Here is a 21699-nt window from a genome sequence, read left to right as displayed (position 1 = left end):
AAACACTTCATTCCGGACACAAGTGTGGAAAATATGGTGGCTGAAGTTTAAATCTCCTAACCAGTCTTTTTTTCTGTTGATCAGACAAAGACCTGAAGCGGAAGATCGAAACGTGGAAGAAATCGAAAGCTGGCAAGAGATAAACGAAGAGCTTAGAGAAGTAGAAGAACCTGCACTCCCAACAACTTTGACCCTGATGACCTTGACCTGTCTGATGACCTTGACCTTCGACTCCAGGAGGGAACAGCTGGCAGCCCTGGATATTTGTTCCCAGGTTACTTGGATAGGACATTTGAACAAAATGAAGCGTTATTCTTCCTTGCCGATTTGTGTGCTTTATGAAACCTTACATGTGCATTTGAGGCTGGCTTAATTATTTTTGCAACAAGTGTTTTGGTTCCACCCTTACAGATTCTTCAGGTTTTGCTTGGCTTTCCTTGCAGTACTATTTTCTTGTAGGTTTCTGTTTTGTGGGGTAGGGGTGGGTGTGGGGATTTCGAGAGGGAAATGGCAATTACTGGAGAAAGGTGTAGGAAGGGTAATTCTATTGTTTACTTCTATTTCTTTGTGTTCGTTTACTCTCATCTGATTTTCTTTGCACGCAACGCACATAAACACATACACACACACACACACACACGCACACACGCACACGCACACACACACACACACACACACGCACACGCACACACACACACACACACACACACACACACACACACACACACACACACACCACTAATGATAGTTGTCAATATTTGTCTATGCCATGACAGTTGGCAGCGTCTTCTGAACTGTTGTCTCAGTGTCAAGGAGAAATCTTTGTTGTCAAAGGCAGCTGAGCATTGAAAGAGAAAACTTTTGATATTTATATCGTCTTCAGTGTCTCCCCTGCATTGATGAGTTGTCCCCCGTTTATTTCTTACCTCCCCTTCCTATGAACGCTGCCATAGAAATACAGTCAAACCAGTTTATAACGACCGCCCAAGGAACCGACCTAAAGGGGTAATTAAAGGCAGGTGGTTGCTAAGGAAAGATGAATTATAACGCCAAAAAATCATCTTGGATCCTTATGAGTGATGTTGATGGGCAGGTTGTCATTAGGCAAAAAAAAAAAATAGGTGTGGTTACGGTAACATAGCCAAAATAAAATAGGGTAGGTAGGTAGGCAATCACTTTTTTTTTTCTTTTTAACTTTTTTTTCTAATGTGTACAAATTAAACCTACCGGTACTTGACAGGGAAATAAGTGTGCGACTCGGGCGCTTTCGCTTTCATTGCGTTTTTTGCACTCGTTTTATTTTTGAGTCACTTGAGAAAAAGTGACTCTATGTAATCGGTCAGTGTTAGTCTGTCCGGCCGTCCGGCCGGCCGTCCGGCCGGCCGTCCGGCCGGCCGTCCGTAGACACCACCTTAACGTTGGACTTTTCTCGGAAACTATCAAAGCGATCCGGCTCATATTTTGTTTAGTCGTGACCTCCAATGACCTCTACACTTTAACGATGGTTTCGTTGACCTTTGACCTTTTTCAAGGTCACAGGTCAGCGTCAAAGGAAAAATTAGACATTTTATATCTTTGACAAAGTTCATCGGATGTGATTGAAACTTTGTAGGATTATTCTTTACATCAAAGTATTTACATCTGTAGCCTTTTACGAACGTTATCAGAAAAACAAGGGAGATAACTAGCCTTTTCTGTTCGGCAACACACAACTTAACGTTGGGCTTTTCTCGGAAACTATAAAAGTGACCGGGCTCAAATTTTATGTGAACGTGACTCCCAGTGACCTCTACACTTTGACGTCTGCTTTGGTGACCTTTGACCTTTTTCAAGGTCACAGGTATGTCTTGAAGGAAAAAAATTGAAATATCATATCTCTGAAACTATTCATCGGATTTGATTCAAACTTTATAGGATTATTCTTTACATCAAATTATTTACATCTGTATTGTGTTGTGAATAGCAATTTCTTCCTGTCCATCTGATGCCTCATATAATATTCAGAACTGCGAAAGTGACTCGATCGAGCGTTTGCTCTTCTTGTTTTGACAAATGTAATAAAAAGTTATAGGATCGGCCCCTAAAAATAGGGTAGGTCGGGTTACCGTAACCACACCTATTTTTTTTTTAGGCCTTGCCAAGAGTTGGTCGCCAGCACAGGTCCGACTGTACCTTGTGGGCATTTTCTATAGTCACAAGATAGCAGTGAATGTTGGGTGTGTGTATTTGCATTTTGTAGCAGATGGATTTCGGGTATGGAGCTCAGCTGGAAGAAAGTGACCTTGGGAGACATTATCAGGCAGAGCGGAGTTTGAGTAAGTGGGTGTTGTTGATATTTTATTTTATGCCAGTGACAAAAAAAATGTTTTGTTGAGGAATTCAGCATGGGCATTGATTAAGATATCTGTCATGGGTATTTTCTGCCGGCTTTCTTCCTTTTTTTCTTTTTTTCTTCCCCCAAAGTGTGTGTTTTCACTGCGTCATCCGCATATATTAGACTTTTGTGTCAGTAGCCGTTTTTCGTCTTGTCTTCTTTTGAAATTGTGAGTCGTTTGTTTGCTTGCTCCTGTTTTGGTTTTCATTGCTTTTGCAGGGTCTTTTGCCGCAGATTTTGATTCCTTGTGGTTGCATTCATGGTTGAAATGACTTGCAATACAAGAATGTTGTGCTTGGTCTATATAGATATTACAATACTGAACTGCATGTGATTTGTGTGTGTGTCAAGACATTGAGATAACAAATAATTTTGGTGATGATGTTAATTGGCAGATTTGAGTGAAAGATGATAGTTTGCTTTCCCGTTTTCAGAGACACCGCCAGGTTGTCAAATTAGTTGTTTTTTTCCCCCAAGTATTCTTGTACAGCATGGTATGTTTTGTGAGTGTGAGTTGACTTTAATGTGTGTTCTTTATGTGTTTTGCTTGTGTGTGTGCGAGGCCCAGTTTAGGTCTGGCTGATTTTGAACTTACCAATACAACTCTTATCTTAATGGCAAACTTTCCCGTGTGAAAGATTCAACTCAGCATCTCAGATTTGGTCAGGCTTAACAATCCCTCCACTTGGACTCAACGCAAAACTCAACATCCCGGGGGCTCTCTGTGCACAGTGCAATTTTTTTATGAAATTTTTCTTAAAGGCGCAGTGCAGCTCACAGCCTTCGTTTTGCGTTTTTGTTGCAGCTGAGTGCATTTACAGTTCAAAAATCCTCCTGTGGTAGTAAAACAAACCCAAAACTACCCAACGACGACATCTGTGAAGCTCGACAGTTTCTTGTTCACGCGAGTGCATAAATTAACCAAGTTTTTACGGGGTGTTTGGTCGGAGTTTGATTCAACTTGAGTGATTTCGGCCTCCATTTTGTTTTACACAAACTCATGATGACGTCTGACATAGTTTGCTTAGTGACGTGTCTTTTTGTGCATGATGTGGTGATCTACCTGATCTAAATTTAGATCCAAAAATAGGCCAAGACCAGCCGGGTCCGAGTACGAAATTAATTCGTAAAAAAATCGCAGTTCTTGACTCTTTGGGTGCAAGTCAATGAAACTTGGTAGTTCTTCTAACGGATAGCTGCCTGAGGTATGACTAAAAGCCCCAGGGGCTCCGTGCACCTGGATTTGACAAGTTCAGTACCTTTAACATCCACTAGAAGCAATCTGTCAAATTAATTCATCAAACAGTTCTCACTCTGTACAAGAAGCAGTCGGAATGTTGATTTTTGCCGTGTGTGTAAGTGGAGGGATGTTCTTATAAGTTGTACATGCGTGGCACCACCTGTGATGGTGAGCCAAAGGTGTTAATGAGAAGGACAGTTCCTTTAAGACACTGCCCCAGCTGGAGGTCCTGGACTTTTTTGTGTGCAGATAACAGCAGTCTAAGGTATAATGAGAGAGAAAGTCCACGTCTGTCAAGTTAAAGAATTGTAGAAATTGTTCCTGCTCCCCTCCCCCCCCCCCCCCCCTCTCCCAACTAAGAAAGGAGGCAGGGAAGTTTCTGTTTCTGTTCTGGTAAAGGAAGGTGATTTCTTGCCACCAACAGAAAGTCGGAGGGCGCCTGACGGGAAAAGATCGGTATGATCTGAACTTTTGTGAGAAATGGCATTTTCAAACGACATTGTGATTCAGTCAAAGAGTGCAATCACAGTTAGATCTAGTGACGTGCAGCATAGATGCTGCAAAAGAGATCAACATGAGCCAAGAATAGAAAGACATTTGAATCATCCACAAACACAGAGATAGAGTGTGCTTCTTTCATCATTGCTATCACTTCATATGTGGTTGAGATCTCAAGGAGAGAACACATTTGCTTCATCCACGAAAAGAGAGATACTCTAGCACATTTGTTTCATCCTTGCTGGTAGTTTATAACCTAGCTCTGCTGGCTGATGTGTCTTACAGAATCTAACAAGGTCACAGAAGTGATATATTTTTTCAGCCTCTTTCTCTTTAAGATGTTTAGTCTAGAATTATTGATTGTCGCAATGGAGAGTCTTGCTTTAACTGGAAAGCAAAATCTACTGATTTGGCAAAGCATTTAACACTCCTGGAAGAACTTTGTGATATGTGTAAGAAAAGATATGGTACATGTAGTGCTGTGTGAAAGATATTGTGACTAACGTCAGTACCGAAATAACATGAAGAGTGTACGCGACAACAGTGCTGAGTGAATATATGTTTTCTAAGATCTACTATCAGTACAGGTTATACGTGAGTAGAACGCTCTTGAAAGAAGATACAGTAGAAAGAAGACACAGTAGTTTTGTGTGAAATAAATCCTGTCAAATGCTGAATTGGTTTAAACGTAATGAGGTAAAGATACAGTGCATATACGTAGTAGTGCTGTGTTAAACGTATGTTGTCCAAAATCTGCGCATAAAGGGTGAGGCAGTGAATGCAGCTGGTGTGAATGAATGGTGTTGTGTCTTTAAGTTTATGGAATGTGGCTGTGCTAGTGATTGCATTGAATGCTCTTCTCTTCCTCATGAAGTTTGTACACAACGTGGCACGCTTGGTGTGACTGTGAGCTGATTCAAACACTGGAAAAGACAATAAAGACTTTGTGGTTCAGTTGAGTGGGTTTGTGTACATGTATGTGAGTGGGTTTGTGTACATGTATGTGAGTGGGTTTGTGTACATGTATGTGAGTGGGTTTGTGTACATGTATGTGAGTGGGTTTGTGTACATGTATGTGAGTGGGTTTGTGTACATGTATGTGAGTGGGTTTGTGTACATGTATGTGAGTGGGTTTGTGTACATGTATGTGAGTGGGTTTGTGTACATGTATGTGTACATACATGTGAGTGGGTTTGTGTACATGTATGTGTACATACATGTGAGTGGGTTTGTGTACATGTATGTAAGTGGGTTTGTGTACATGTATGTGAGTGGGTTTGTGTACATGTATGTGAGTGGGTTTGTGTACATGTATGTCTGTTGTGTAGTGGCTGCTTCTTTGAGTCTAGCTGGTCCACAGATAAAAGTTCAGGAGTTAAGCGTTTCTCTCTGTCACGTTTCAATATATCACTTAAGGTGATTATGAACCGGTTAATTACTACTAATTAACTAACCACACCACGATCCACTCTCGCAGGCATACAATTAAATAGAGTCAACAAAAGTATAAGTTTCAGACGCCTGTTTATGTATAAACTCTCCACCTCCCTCGAGCCTTCACTCAAAATATGTTCCTTTTACGTTCTCAACACGTAAAAAAATCAGTGTTCACTGACAAAATGCCAGTAGTATATAGAAAATTATAGTAACACGCTGAACCCGTGTAAATATAGTTAAATGCGAATGTTCTGTTCGAAAAGCTCTAGTTCGTGCAGGTGTCACACACCCCACGTTGTCACTACTCCAATGAAATCATAGATACGAAAAGACAACGGTGGTCAACGGGGTGCGTACGACATGGTGCACTTAGCTTTATCTCTGCTGCTGCTGCTTAGCCGGTATTGCTGGTTAGCCGGTTCGCTGGTTAGCCGGTCCGCTGGTTAGCCGGTTCGCTGGTTAGCCGGTCCGCTGGTTAGCCGGTCTCCTGGTTAGCCGGTCTCCTGGTTAGCGTAGCTTCAACGTGCAACAGTTCCCGCCAGAGTCAGCCGTGCAGATGTTACAGGAATGTAACGAAGCGAGGCGAACGAATCGGATCGAAGGCTGCAAACAGAAAGCATCGGTGCACTAAACATGTCAGCTACCCCTCACCCACCACCTTAAAACATGTCATCTTTAAATACCTCATCGAGCACGTGGGCCTGCACAAAACGGACTTTTTACAACAACAAAACAGCCATTTTCCGTCCTTCTCTCCCTATCTGCAAAAACCATATACAGATTAGTATTTTAGCGTCACAGTGAGTAAATTATGCGCTAACCTGGAAAGAACAACAGAGAGTATTTCATTCCACAACACAGACTCATCAACAGCGTTAAATAATGATTTATTACTTCAAAAGCCTATGATTGTACTCTCAATGGAAGCAAAGTCCGCCTCCTCCCTGGAACAGCCTCTGTTCGTCAACAGTGACCGAAAACCTCCAGAACCCCTTGTCGAATCCTTATGCGAAAGCCATCGCCGACGAAGGAATGTTGACGACTTGTCCTCAGCAAAATATGTGGCAGTGCGAAGGAAATAACTGGTGGAATCTCCCCTAGAGTGCCGAATACAATATTCGGTGAAAAACCATCATACTCTAGAAACTGTGTATTAGATCCTTCCCCTTCTGCCGCTGGGTGTCAAGTGTGCCGCCCTTGTGTCTCTCCCAGACCACCTAGCCAATAACACGTGACTGACATTGTCACAAAACCAGTCCAGCTATACACAATTCTGCCTCCCAAGCAGAAAAAAGACACGAGAAACTCGATCCGCGAAAATCCCGTGTGCGCTGTCAGCGAAAAACCGTCAGCCCTATGACAGCAGAAACCTCCACTGTAAAACTCGTGCGCAGCAAACCCTCCGTGTTCATTGAGCACTGTCAGCAAACTCTGCTGTAGCCCAATATCACGTACAGGCGCTTTCTATCATAATCGACCAAGAACAGGCACTCCACTGAGTGACACTTTCTTGGTCTCTGTCACCCGATCGTGACACTCTGTCTCTCTCTGTCTCTCTCTGTCTGTCTCTCTCTCTCTCTCACACACACACACACACACACACACACACACACACACAAGGCTCCCACAAAAAAAGCATTGTGGACATATCAGTGTCACATAATGCATAGCTACCAACCTTCTGAAGTCAAAATCCTGGAGCCAGGGGATCCAGGGAGACCATTTAGTCTTGAATATGAGCAGGGAAAAGTTGTAACATTCAGGAGATTCCAGGAAAATCCGGGAGGGTTGACAGCTATGATAATGTAAGATAAAGAGAACACACACACACACACATGCATACACCAGGGGTGGGACTTTCCGCGGACACAACTTACGAATTCCGCTGGAGTAATCTATTTTTCCGCGTCCCATTTCATCACAGTATCTATAACTTGTTGACTGAATGATATGGAGAGAAGTGAAGATGGAACAGAACACTGGAGGCTTGAGAGTTAAATTGTGCTGACTGAAAACTCCTGATAACTAATAGTCATTTTGAGCTTCAATGCATTGGGGCGTCACTTGGATCATACTATTGCCAGTATTGGATTATGGATACATGGTTCATTACGTAAGTATGCACCATTACAATGTTACCATAGTTGTGTGAAAGTGTGTGGTTATTTTTGTTGGGGGGTGTGTGGGGGGTGTGTGGAGAATGTCTTTTTTACCCGATCCAAACGAGTTGAATTTAAGTCTCAGAATGCACCAGATTGCACAGATTTTAATGTACCATTTAACAAAAATTCGGGGGAACATGCCCCCGAACCCCCCTAGAAAAACGGGATTTCCTCATTTTACATTTAGTCAAGTTTTGACTAAATGTTTTAACATAGAGGGGGGAATCGAGACGAGGGTCGTGGTGTATGTGTGTGTGTGTCTGTGTCTGTCTGTCTGTCTGTCTGTGTGTGTAGAGCGATTCAGACTTAACTACTGGGCCGATCTTTATGAAATTTGACATGAGAGTTCCTGGGTATGATATCCCCGGACGTTTTTTTTCTTTTTTTCGATAAATACCTTTGATGACGTCATATCCGTCTTTTGTAAAAGTTGAGGCGGCACTGTCACACCCTCATTTTTCCATTAAATTGATTGAAATTTTGGCAAAGCAATCTTCGACAAAGGCCGGGGTTTGGTATTGCATTTCAGCTTGGTGGCTTAAAAACGAATGAGTGAGTTTGGTCATTAAAAATCGGAAACTTGTAATTAAAATTATTTTTTTATTAAACGATCCCAAAACAATTTCATCTTATTTTTCGTCATTTTCTGATTCCAAAAACATATACATATGTTATATTTGGATTAAAAACAAGCTCTGAAAATTAAAAATATAAAAATTATGATCAAAATTAAATTTCCGAAATCGTTTTAAAAACTATTTCATCTTATTCTTTGTCGGTTCCTGATTCCAAAAACATATATACTGTTCAAAAAAAGAAACGCATAGCTTGTAATATTTGGTTAATTTAGTTATATGGCTACAAGGATATATCCACCAAACTGCAGAAAATGTTTATCTGGTCGTCGACCTTTCGTCCATTGCCACAAGTGAGCTCTGCACGTGACGCATGCGTTATCAGTGGCTACAATGTCAAAATTGCTCATTTGGCATGACCACTCGTCATGCTTCAGTGTAATCTCGTGAAACTCGGGGAATATTGAGTTCTCACCATGTCTTCCAAAACCCATAAAAGCGGATTGTTCGCCACAAAGAAATCAGACGACAATTCAGCGACGAAAGATGGCCCGATTGAGCAGAGAAGACCGCCAAATTGCATTGGGTCGTTTACAAGCAGGCCAAAGTCAAAGTGCAATCGCCAGGCACTTCCACGTGTCCCAGAGCACCATCAGTAGACTGTGGGTCAGGTTTCAAGCCACTGGCTCCGTTGCTGACTTGCCACGAGCGGGAAGACCAAGGGCGACAACTGCTGCTCACGACCGCTTCATACGGCTCCGCCACCTCCGGAATCGTTTCCTGTCGGCCTCATCTTCTGTCCAGGCTCTCCCCGGGCCACACCGATTATCGGACCAGACCGTGCGGAACCGCCTGCATGAAGCTGGTTTGAGAGCTCGCAGACCTCACAGAGGAGCTGTCCTCACCCGCCGCCATCGCCAGAACCGAGTGCAGTGGGGCAACCAGCACCTTCGCTGGACCGTCCGGAATCACTGGAGACACGTGTGGTTCAGCGACGAGTCCTACTTCCTGCTCCAGCGACATGATGGTCGGAGGAGGGTCTACCGGAGAGTAAACGAACGTTACGCGCCCAACTGTGTGGATGAGGCACCCGTTCATGGTGGTGGAGGCGTCATGACAAGCGCTTAGAACTGTACCCACGGAATACGCGCTATATAAGCTTCATATTGATTGATTGATTGATTGATCATGGTGTGGGGGGCGATCAATACCGCTGGAAGGAGCACCCTGGTGCACGTCCAAGGGCGCATAACTGCCCAGCGATACGTGGAGGAAATTCTGCGCCCACACGCCCTTCCTCTTCTGGCTGACCAGGATGCCATATTCCAGCAGGACAACGCTCGCCCGCACACAGCACGACTCACCACCCAGTTCCTCACCGACCACCATGTCCAGGTGCTTCCCTGGCCATCCATGTCGCCAGACATGAACCCGATAGAACACCTCTGGGATGAATTGGACAGACGTGTGCGCAGGCGAGAAGAAGCGCCGGCAAATCACCGCGATCTATTGCAGGCACTTCAGGAGGAGTGGGACACCATCCCACAGCAAGATATCCGGCATCTGATCCAGTCCATGCCCAGAAGGTGCCGGGCAGTTGTTGCTGCTCAAGGCAGTCACACCCACTACTGACTTGACAGCCTCGGCACCCAATCGTATTGATTGACTGATTGATTTGAAGATGCAAATGAACTGTGTGTGCATTCAACTGTGTCCATACCAAATTTCAAACAAATAATCTAAATATTGGATTTTCTGTTAATTTTTTCGAAAAATAAAACAAATTTGGCAAGTAGCAACTATGCGTTTCTTTTTTTGAACAGTATAGATATGATATGTTTGGATTAAAAACACGCTCAGAAAGTTAAAACGAAGAGAGGTACAGTAAAGCGTGCTATGAAGCACAGCGCAATCGCTACCGCGCCAAACAGGCTTGTCACTTTCACTGCCTTTTGCACTAGCGGCGGACTACGTTCAGTTTCATTCTGTGAGTTCCACAGCTTGACTAAATGTACTAATTTCGCCTTACGCGACTTGTTTTTTTTTTATCACAAGAGAGTCGCACCCCAGATACACAGGGCTAACCCACTAACGAGCATTGTGGACGTATCACATAATGTAAGATAGAGAACACACACACACACAGAAGCTCCTACAAAACAAGGATTGTGGTCACACACACACACACACTCAAACACACACACAGAAGCTCCTACAAAACAAGCATTGTGGTCACACACACACACACACAAACACACAGAGAAGCTCCAACAAAACAAGCATTGTGGTCACACACACAAACACACAGAAGCTCCTACAAAACAAGCATTGTAACAGGTCACACACACACACAAGCTCCTACAAAACAAGCATTGTGGTCACACACACAAACACACACACACACACACAGAAGCTCCTACAAAACATGCATTGCTGTCAAACACACACACATACACACACACACACAGAAGCACCTACAAAACAAGCATTGTGGTCACACACACACACACACACAGAAGCTCCTACAAAACATTGAGCATTGTGGTCACACACACACACAGAAGCTCCTACAAAACAAGCATTGTGGTCAAACACACACACACACACAGAAGCTCCTACAAAACAAGCATTGTGGTCACACACACACACACACACACACACACACACAAGAGCTCTCACAAAAGGAGCACAATGGTCACATAATCAGGTATAAAATGGAGAGCCCAAAGGAAATGTTATGCACACACTTTATTTTTTTCATTTTAATGTCTTCATTCATCATCAAATGTCCATGGATTGGAAACATTGTAAGCATTGTCCAGCATGCTAACATGATACAATCAAAGCAACCTATCAGCATAAAAGAATGTTGTCTATGTGTTGAAGTCAAACTGGTCTTGCAGAATATATTTTTACTTTCGTACATGCTTTGTGTACATCTGCATGAGATACTTTAACACCGTAAGACAACCAATATCAACACTAACAAAAAGCTAAGAATCTGACTATAATTTGTTCACATTACATTTTCTATTACATCATCTGACATTATCAAAATCTCACTCAGTTTAAGCACCGTTAGAAAAATATCATGTAAAATAACATGACTGACTGACATGTCAATTAAAAAATGCTGGTACTGTACATTTTTCTCCCACAAACCACATCCAAGCTTGCCTACATTTCCCAAACTCCTCACACACACACACACACACACACACACACACACACACACTCTCTCTCTCTCTCTCTCTCTCTCTCTCACATGCTCTTGATCATTGAACAAGTATAATGATGCTGGATTTTGACACACACACACACACACACAAACTGACGTGAGACAGCTCGACTGTTCTGAAATAAAACTCCAGCATTTAGGAAACCATTCGAAAACGAGGAAATTTGGGCTGACGTCATTTCTCTTGGGGTCTTAAAAAGGAATTTTCCCCCTGTATTACAGTAAGAAAACTATTCTACAGATAAGGATCCACACTGGATCTTTGCTTCTATCTCTTTCAAAGCAGTTCTGTTGGTGAAACATAAAAATCCATATCTCTAATCAAAAAACAAGAGCTAAGACTATTGAAGTTATTGAAGAATTTGATTATTGGAATAAAAAGAAAAAAAACAACCTTTCACTAGTATGTTGACCTAGCAGTCTTTGAATTGGGTGGACAAACAAATACAAATCCAGTGACCAACAGAAAAGGAAATAACTACATGTAACTGAGATCAGTCCATGTTCTGTAAAACCTTTCATCATTCAATTTCTATTTGGTTGTCCGCCCACTTCGAAGACTTAACTAAATCAAAACCCTTTCGCTTCCTGTAGGACGTCAGCTGAGGTTTTTGAAAACTTGCTTTAACGGGCAACAAACTTTGATAAACAACAAAGAAGAATAACAACAACAAACAAACAAACAATGTGTGTGTATGAGATGTTTTCATGTATGCATCAAGGGCACATTGTAAGTTGTCAATTAGGTAAATAAGAAACTGCTCTGTATACAAATATTTCACAGGTTAAGAGTTTCATTAACTCACCTTTCTCTTTATTCTATTCTCTCTTTCGGATTTCTTTATACGTTGTACATAACTTTGCTTTGGATAAAGTTCTGCACACTTTGATGGGGAAGTTTTTCATGTACATGTATGCAGTGCAACTAGGAATCCGCTAAGCTGTGTATGGCTTCAAACACTTTGCCAAATTCACACAGATTCAAATATGTAACAGCTCTTAACCTCTCAAAATCTAGTAGTAAATGCCACCTCCAATAAAGCATTAGTTACTTTAATACTAGCTACCATCAAGCACACCTAAATGCCGAGGCACAGAGCTTCAAAGGTATATTATGTCGAAATATTTGTACACAAAAGTGGCAATTATGATCACAAAACACTGACTTCATGCTCATTATCAAACTCCTGTTGTACAGTACCACAATAGCAGCTGTCTTGAGCTAAATATTCATAATACATATGTATCATATTTATCATCTTCCACCATCAAAAACAAATATATATTATACATGTATATATATATATATGTCGTATCCATTCTGTACAATTTGCGCATTATGTACAATGAGCAGCATATCGTGCTCATTGTATACAATGAGCAAGACCATAAAGTTGCACATTGTATACAATGTGCACCGAGTGAGCAAGATTGTTGAATGACGTTCAAGCTACACTGATATATGAATGGAGTGGAAGGCCTCCATGGCGATGGTGTGGAAGGCCGCCATGACGATCACTCTGTCACTGCATTTTCCATACTGTCGGCATTAGCACGTGGTGGTGCCAGCGCGGACACTCTCTTTGGCGATGGTGTGGAAGTTCTCCCGAACACTCTCTTAGGTGGTGGAAATAACGTGGATAGTATCCATGACGATCACCCTGCCACTGCATTATCCGTACTGTCGGCTTTGTTTAGTTTAGTTTATTTGTTGCTTAACGTCCAGCCGACTACGCAGAGCCATATCAGGACGAGGAAAGGGGGATGAAGGGGGCCACTTGTCAAGCGATTCCTGTTTACAAATGCACTAACCCATTACTTGTGTCCCAGCAGGCTTTAGTAAAACTAAATTAATACCTACTGGAAGATTACCAGTTTCCAGTATGTTAAAATAGGCTTAACCTATCTACTGCTGGACTTACATCAGAACACTAACAGATTAAACTAGACATGAATCGCGAGACAAGCGGCAAGAGAAGAGATTTTTGGAAAAAATACAGGTGAATGAGCAAGAAGGCAGAAAAAAGAAAAGAATTCATGAAGAAAAAGAGAGCATGACAGGAAAGAGGAACCAAAAATCTACCTAACAGCAAACTAGAAAGCTCCTGCGGTTCCAAGAACAGGAGGGGCCTTTAATTTCATAACCGCAGTGCCCCACTGCGGGAGTACTGTCGGCATTAGCACGTGTCGGTGAGAATGTTACTGACGATCTGTGCAGGGTGTGTGGAGTCATTTTGGATACCCCGCCTGTCATGTGTGATTCTTGTCGTTGTTTAGTTCATAGTTCGTGTACAGGAGCAGGATCGAGCGAAGAGACAAATCAGTGTTTACTGTGCCGGCGGACATCGCAACATCAGACTGTTCGTACCCAAGTTAGAAGAAATCAAAAACGGGCCGCAGAACACATGCTTGAATCGGCAAGGAAAAAGTTAAGTTGCAGATGTGAATGATTGCGTGCGCGTACCTATACCGATGTATGACAGAGCCAAAGGTGATCAAAGAAACCTACTCGGAGTCATCACTGAAGTGGACTGCGACAGAGGAATGTACACCATTGCGACAAGACACGGACGACTCGCCTCGAAATTCAGTCGAAACCAGTTCGAAATCAACGAGAGCAGGTTATTCACCCAAGATGACATTCCAGAAGAAAACCGGAACAAGACGAAATCAGTCAGAGAGACCGCCATCGCAACCAGCCGTGGACACGGCCAAGGCTACGCTAAATGTAACTGCCTCGGAGTATGCACAACAAACAAATGCAAATGCTTCAAAGCTCGGCTTCAATGTACTTCTCATTGCCACCCCCGATCTGCTAAATGCAAGAACCATCATGCTTAAAAAAGAAGCAGGTGACCTCTGTGGTACGTTGTTGTCGTTGTTTTCATGTTTTAGCGTGACATGAAAACATGAGCGTTATTAGCAAAAGCGTGAAAGGCGGTGAAAACGACGCTCTCATTAGCAATGACATGACAATGTGAGCGTTATTATGAACGAATGTTATGTGTGTGTGCGTGTGTTGAAACAACATTATTTGTTGTATTTGTTTTTATTGTTTAATTAATTTACAATAATTAAATTCCTAATGCACTGTATAGTTTTAGCGAAATGAGAATTAAAACAATGCTTAAACATAACAAACATCGTTATTTGAACACTTTACTCACATATTCCATTCAACCATTCACTATGATTCATATATCAGTGTAGCTTGAACGCCATTCAACAATCTTGCTCACTCGGTGCACATTGTATACAATGTGCAACTTTATGGTCTTGCTCATTGTATACAATGAGCAAAACTTGTTGCTCATTGTATACAATGTGCAAGATATGCTACTCATTGTACATAATGTGCAAATTGTACAGAATGGATACGACATATATATATATGTCGTGCCGAATTCACGGAATTGCTGAATTCGCGGAATCGACAACATTTGTGCACATTTCGCGTAATTGGCAAAATGCTGACCATTACGCAAAATCGACAGCGTTTTGCCGAAAACGTGTAAAGGCTTCTAAAAGTGGACTATTTTGAGAAATCGGCAGCCACATTTTAATTTTAAAGTTATCAAATGCCTGGGATATCATCACACTCAGACAGCTCAGATACTCGAATGGATATATAATGCACTAATCAATAAGTTAATGGCAAAAAGTGTAATTTTCTTACATTTCCGGAGTCATGCTCAACACAGCTGGTCAACACAGACCATAAAAACCATAATAGGCAGGTAAAGTAATGTTAATGCGATGTTCTGGTGACACAAGAGGTCTGGTAGCTCAGTGGGTAGAGCACTGTACTTGTGATTCTCAGGTCACAGGTTTGCAGCCAGACTTGGACAGACACTATCAACTTTATGTGATGACTCATGTCCTATCCACAAGTGACTGCTGCAGCACGTAAAAGGCCTCGGTCATTCTGCCAGAATCGCAGGTGGCTGATTACGCCTAAAAACAAGTACACACCCGGATAGTACGACTCGTGTTGTTGCAAGTTTTCCACTGGGATTAAGCAACCCAAATATTCCAGTAACAAAATGAGAATGAGATGAAATGAATATTTCTGGTCATCCACTTATGCTTAAGCTGAAAACTGTCTTCTTCAGCTTTGTAAAACTTCTCCATTCAACACTGTTCATCATTACATTCAAATATACATGGATTTCCAAACTTTTCTCCGGAAGAAACGTCTTTTTTCACCCACAAACACCCTCATTCACCGTCTCCGTTTCAAAACAGCATGCACACAGCTCCCCAACCCCAAGTTTCAATATCACACATGCAGCAAAAACAACAACAAAAAGAACAGAAGAATCCCTAGTCTGGCGTCTCTATGGATAAAACTGGCACCACAACTTTGGGCTGTTCTTCTACGGCCTCCTTCTTCAGTTTACTGAGTCCTTTCACTTTCTCGCGCTCGGGCGTATTTGCCCCACTCTCTGTGTCGTTGTGTTGGAGAGAATAGGAAATGTTGCCATACTCCTGCAGACACGGACACACTCCCAGCAAGAACTGGCAAAAGTCTTTTCGTATCCCAAACCACCCTGAAAGAAAAGGAAAGAGTCACTGTTAAAATACTGCAAAACAAGAAACATAGACACTGAAGTTGAATACGCCTGCATTGTAATACAGTGGTACCTGTGATGAAAGGGCAGCCTTGGGACCAGCCAAAAGTGTCCCTACATTGCAGGTGGCCTGTCATGACAGGTATATTTTGGTAGAGATAGTAGACAAAGGGACCTCAGAATTGTGTCCTTTTATGGGAGGTGTCCTCTCAATCAGAGGGGCAACACGTCGCAGGTACCACTGCACTTGACATCAAATTATCATAACTACTTTTCTCGTTAATCAAATTGATTGAAATTTTGGCCAAGCAATCTTCGACGAAGGCCGGACTTTGGTATTGCATTTCAGCTTGGAGGCTTAAAAATTAATAAATGACTTTGGTCATTAAAAATCTAAAAATTGTAATTAAAATTATTTTTTTATAAAACGATCCAAAATTACGTTTACCTTATTCTTCATCATTTTCTGATTCCATAAACATATAAATATGTTATATTCGGATTAAAAACAAGCTCTGAAAATTAAAAATATAAAAATTATGATTAAAATTAACTTTCCGAAATCGATTTAAAAACAATTTCATCTTATTCCTTGTCCGTTCCTGATTCAAAAAACATATAAATATGATATGTTTGGATTAAAAACACGTTCAGAAAGTTAAAAAGAATAGAGATATAGAAAAGCGTGCCATACTCCTCAGCGCAACAGCTACCGCGCTTTTCTGGATTGTTAATTTCACTGCCTTTGCCACGAGCGGAGGACAGACGATGCTACGAGTGTACGGTCTTGCGGAAAAAAATGCAATGTGTTCAGTTTCATTCTGTGAGTTCGACTGAGCTTGACTAAATGTTGTATTTTCGCCTTACGCGACTTGTTTTTTGTGTGTGGCTGATTTAGTTTTGCATGTGAACACTGGTATGGATTGCACCATTTTTTTCAAACCTCTGCACAAAAAACAGCAAGGTTGTTCATTTTAAGTTGAAAGATGCTCTTATCCCTTGTAAAATCCTGGATACAACTGCGGTGGTGAACGCGATTGCTTAAGTAACCACTGACTGACACAGGCATTATACCGTGGTATAAGTTAAGTAACCAGGGTCTGACAGAGGCATCCAACTTACAGTTATTTCCTCCCTTGGAGCCAAAGGACAGACAGACGAGCGTGACGAGAGACAGCAACAGAGGGACAGTGATGGCAATGTACTGAAAACTGTTGGTGTTGTCTAGTCTATTGGCCAGTAAAATCTGCAAGCACAGCCAAGAAACAGGTCAAGTAAAAGTCATCATGGATTGGAAGCAGTGACAAAAGGTTGTGCTTACAAAATCATGATTAGGCGAAAACATATCTTCACAGAAATGGATGTGAAAACTGACTTATATTCTGTAAAAACAAATATTAAAAAAAAATGAAAAGACATTTTTAATTTGTTCAATATTTGTTGCAAACATAGAATATGCTAATTGCTATAAAGCTGACAGATAAATGCACAAATAACTGTTCAGCAAAAGTTGTACCATGTGTGACATACGTCAAAGACATGAAACACTTCTCATGATCTTCCATGACATTTCTTCTTCTTTTTTTTTTTTTACTTCTTTTTATTCTCTTTTTGTGAAGTTTTTTTTGTGTTTTTTTTACATGTATATGCTGTACATTACAGGACATCACCTAAACAAAGGGACAGAACCATACAACAGAAGAACACTTGAACCATTACAACATACATGGGGTGGGAGGATGAGTGGGGGAGGGGGGATGTTCAGGGCTTGGTGGTCGCAGTATCAAAAGGATTTAAGAAATCTTCTTCTTCTTGTCGTTCGCTGTTATATCGTCAGTCCAGACTGCAGGGCGAAACGTGCTGTCCTCTCCAAGTCCTCTCTGGGGCCGTATAGCTTCTTTTGTAGCAATGTTTTTTTTTAAAGTTATGAGAATATCAGCAAAAAAACAGATTCACCAGAATGACCAAAATATACTCAACTATACTAACCATTCTAAGACAGCTGTTATCAGTTGTATACATTTCAAGACTTAGCGCTGGCACTAGGTGAATGCCTACCTCAAAAACTAGAAGTGGGACAACAAGGAATGAGTAACCAATGGCAGATGAGACGTTCCCTCGCCGCTGTTCGGGAATGATGTCGGGTGACTTGAGCAGTATGATGGCCAGTACGATAGCGTAGAGAACTCCGATCAGCGCCACGCACATCACGATCCATATGGGAATAAACACAATCTGCACACACAAATGTCACTCACGGACAATTGCAGACAGTGGGAATAAACACAATCTGCACACACAAATGTCACTCACGGACAATTGCAGACCCTCGTCAGTCTCGATTCCCCCTCTACGTTAAAACGTTTAGTCAAAACTTGACTAAATGTAAAAAGACCCTTGTGTGCTTGCTTCTTGCAATAATCACAATCCTGCTGAGGAGAGAGAAGGATGGGTGGGTGAGAGTGACTGGATGCCAGCATGTATGCTCGTTGGCGACTTTCATGTACTGTATCACTAAGCATATAATTCATGTGCGTGCGTGCGTGCGTGTGTGTGTGTATTAGCCCATGTGTCATTGTATGCATATCTGAGTGGCTGTATGCACTGTATGTGCACACAAATGTCATCTAGATCTACATGAAAGCACAACAAGCAACTTACCACCCAGCTCCAGGTTATAATTTCATCCAGCCTCAGTGCCAGGAAGATAAACTGCAGAATGTTGACCGAGCAGAATAGTTCCATCTGGTGAAAACAAATGCAAACAAAAAATCAACTCACATAAATTTCTCCTGCGTTTGCAACTGTATCCGGACAAGAAGGATACAAAGTTGAGTCAACATCTTTTTTTTTTAATCACCCATGCTCAAAATGTCCATGTCGACTGATGCAAATTACATTGTACACCATGTTCCTCAAAGTCAAAAAGAACAAAGTATTTTGCTTTTGTGTTTTTTTGCTTACGCAGAAATCTGCGAAATCACGGAGATTTGTATTGCCTGTAAACAGCAAAGCCACGCCTAGACCCTCACCTCAAAGGATCGCTCGTTCTTGACGGCCCAGATGCAGATTCCGATGGACACGATGGCCATGAAGATGAGCGGGATGAAGACAAGGACCCAGGAGTGTGTGTTGGTCTCCATGTTGTCGCAGGCCAGGATGTCAAACATCAGCAGCAGCAGGTGTAGGCCCGTGCACATCACCATTGCCTTGTACTGCGTGTAGCTGTCACCCTCTAGCCTGTTGCCACGGAAACAAATGATCATCATTACAGAGGCACTCTTCTTTTAAGACTTCCAAAGGTCTGAGAAAAACAGGTCTCAAGAGGGGGGGGGGGGGGGGGGGGGGGTGTCTTAAAATGGGGGTCTTGAAAAGAGGTGTTTCACTGTACATCACTTTACTAGAATGTCTCAACATTTTAAACTCCTCTGAAGACTGACTACAGTTGCCTACATGGCTGGGTGACTGCATACGATTAAGAACAGTTTTACATGTACTCCCCTTATTTGGATGATAGTCGCTTTCTCTTCACAGGAACAATACAGTCTGGTTTTTGCTTTGTGTTTAACTTCAACAGGAAGGAATCTCTTATCTCATCTACATGGGTGCAATCTGGAAAATTTTAAAAAAAACGGTAAAAGTTGGGGTCCAGCTTTTTTAGTATTTAAAATGCCAAAAAAAAACTCTCCTGGAACAAAAACATCGGCAGCCGATGAAACCAAAAACCGGCTGCCCGCGTGTAGCCGGCAGAGTTGCACCCATGCATCTAAACACAGCGGCAAATCTGTCGTGGTGTGCAGGGTTGTTTACACAGGAAGGAAGGTTATTTTTTACTCAAGGATATATTGCCTGGGAGTGGGAACAAACACTAAGCATACATTTACCAAAATTATCGCCTGCTCAACCAACTTGGGTTAATCTAGTTATACTAAGCCAAATGACCAATAGACCAGCTGGTTTAAGTTATGAAAAGTTGGGGTTTACAGGGTGGTTATGAATCAAACAAAATTACGCTGATTGGTGGCCATACAATAAAGGATTAATAAAACACACACACACATAAATGATTTTCAGCTACATCCTCAACACCCCTCCAACACCTCTTCGCCCTTTTTAATCCCAGAGAAATGACAGGTCACAATTGATTCCAGAGAATTAAAAGCAACAAAGAACCTGTAGTGTGGATGTTTCCACCAGACGTAGCTTCCGACAACAGACCCACAAACGACAGCCAGTTTCCACAGCCAGATGGGCAGGAAGACGACCCAGTAGCTCCACTGGATGGTGTTGTCCAGTCGCAAGGCAAACAGCAGAGAGAACACCAGCAAGCAGCAGAACACTAGACATTTGCTGCAACACAAAACAAAACACATGCAGTCACTGTGAACAGGAACATTCAGCAAATACTTGTGATAAAGCCAAGACAAAAAAATTGTGATAGTTAAGGTACTAGGTAAGCTGCAAAGAAAAAAAGATAGGGGTAGGTAGGTTGGTAACTTTTTTGTTCTTTTCTTTTTTCTTTAAGAGCTTCAGAACAGTAAACCAGCGACCATTTCCTACGTACCTTCTTTCTCCATAATCTATGTGTCACTTTGTGTGTGTGTATAGTGTGTGTGTGTGAGTGTGTACATGTATGTGTGTGTCACTCTGTGTGTGTGTGAGTGTGTGTGTGTGTATGTGTGTGAGTGTGTGTGTGTGCATCTGCATACATGTGTGTGCATACATGTGTACACGTACGTTTGTTAACTGTCACATGTATACGTATGTGTGTGCGTTTGTTGTTTTAGGTTGTACTGAAATGAATGAGACAGCTAGTTTACTGTGACCCTCTCCTTTGGGAAAGTGAACACAAGCTCAGGCAGAAAAATAATGTACATTTGTTGCTACACAACCCATATGTTTTTAAAAACTTTAACAAACTGTGCAGCTTCAGAATTGGCACCTAGCTGTGAGGTGTGAGTCTGTGACTGACCATGAGGCTGGCCTCACTGAATGGATCTCAAATGTACTCTTTTGCCTCGCGGCCAAATCTGAAGACATCTATGGTATAAAATATATATACAACAGGCATGTGTTTCTGTTAAAATGTATAACTGGACAGACCACATAAGAGTAAGACTAATTAAATTATTGAGCAAGCACTTGCCAAGCCAAAACCTTGAAACACAAACCAACGATTTTTAAAGTGTCACTTACCTTGGATTAAAATCTTGAAATAAGTTTTTCAAGTTCATGTTGATGTTGTATTTACGGGTTGTTTACTGTCAAAGAACCGTCTCCCTCGGATTCTCTCCCAAGGCAAAAATCATAACAAATCGACCATGTTTACATCTTCCCACAATGCTCAGTTCCTGCTATCCCTTAGCACGCCGCCAACTAGTTTATTTTGACTCATTATCCTTCTTTTCCCAACACTAAATTCTCACTATATTTTTTTGATTTTATGTTGACTTCTGTTTTCCAGGAAAATGTTACATTGACGTCCAAATACAGAATTCTCTGGTTTTATAGTGTTGTAAGAAAATTAAGATGGACTGACATATTATTTAATATTTTTCAAAACGTTAATATATATTTCATCTCTGCATTTTTTTGTTATCTGTT

The 21699-nt window shown here is 41.7% G+C and overlaps 2 protein-coding genes across 3 annotated transcripts in view; one reads left to right on the top strand and one right to left on the bottom strand.

Moving 5' to 3' along the window:
• Positions 1-2051, top strand: part of LOC138978191 (ubiquitin conjugation factor E4 B-like) — a 34647-nt gene extending 32596 nt beyond the window's left edge. For both annotated transcript variants that reach the window (XM_070350854.1, XM_070350853.1), the window contains exon 26: positions 85-2051. In XM_070350854.1, the coding sequence (XP_070206955.1) occupies positions 85-143 (59 nt within the window). In that variant the 3' untranslated portion in view covers positions 144-2051. The remainder of the gene's footprint in view (positions 1-84) is intronic.
• An 8965-nt stretch (positions 2052-11016) lies between these two features.
• Positions 11017-21429, bottom strand: LOC138978188 (transmembrane protein 185A-like). The gene is made up of 7 exons (XM_070350850.1): positions 21292-21429; positions 20269-20445; positions 19128-19335; positions 18757-18840; positions 18154-18330; positions 17218-17341; positions 11017-16074 (listed from the first exon to the last, which is right to left on the bottom strand). The coding sequence occupies exons 1-7, from the start codon at positions 21327-21329 to the stop codon at positions 15848-15850; spliced, it is 1035 nt and encodes a 344-aa protein (XP_070206951.1). The 5' UTR covers positions 21330-21429; the 3' UTR covers positions 11017-15847.
• Between the last annotated feature and the right edge of the window lie 270 nt (positions 21430-21699).

The sequence above is a fragment of the Littorina saxatilis genome, linkage group LG10, assembly GCF_037325665.1.
Source record: "Littorina saxatilis isolate snail1 linkage group LG10, US_GU_Lsax_2.0, whole genome shotgun sequence".
Taxonomy (NCBI): domain Eukaryota; kingdom Metazoa; phylum Mollusca; class Gastropoda; order Littorinimorpha; family Littorinidae; genus Littorina; species Littorina saxatilis.
Note: the sequence above shows the minus strand (reverse complement) of the source record. Positions and strands in the feature narration are given on the sequence as shown.

Coding starts and splice junctions, on each gene's coding strand:
- LOC138978188 (XM_070350850.1), bottom strand. CDS start 21,329: ATGAACTTGAAAAACTTATTTCAAGATTTTAATCCAAG. Junction 17,342..18,153: donor TCCCACTTCTAGTTTTTGAG/GTAGGCATTCAC, acceptor CTGTGCTTGCAG/ATTTTACTGGCCAATAGACT. Junction 16,075..17,217: donor CTCCAAGGGAGGAAATAACT/GTAAGTTGGATG, acceptor CTTTTCTTTCAG/GGTGGTTTGGGATACGAAAA.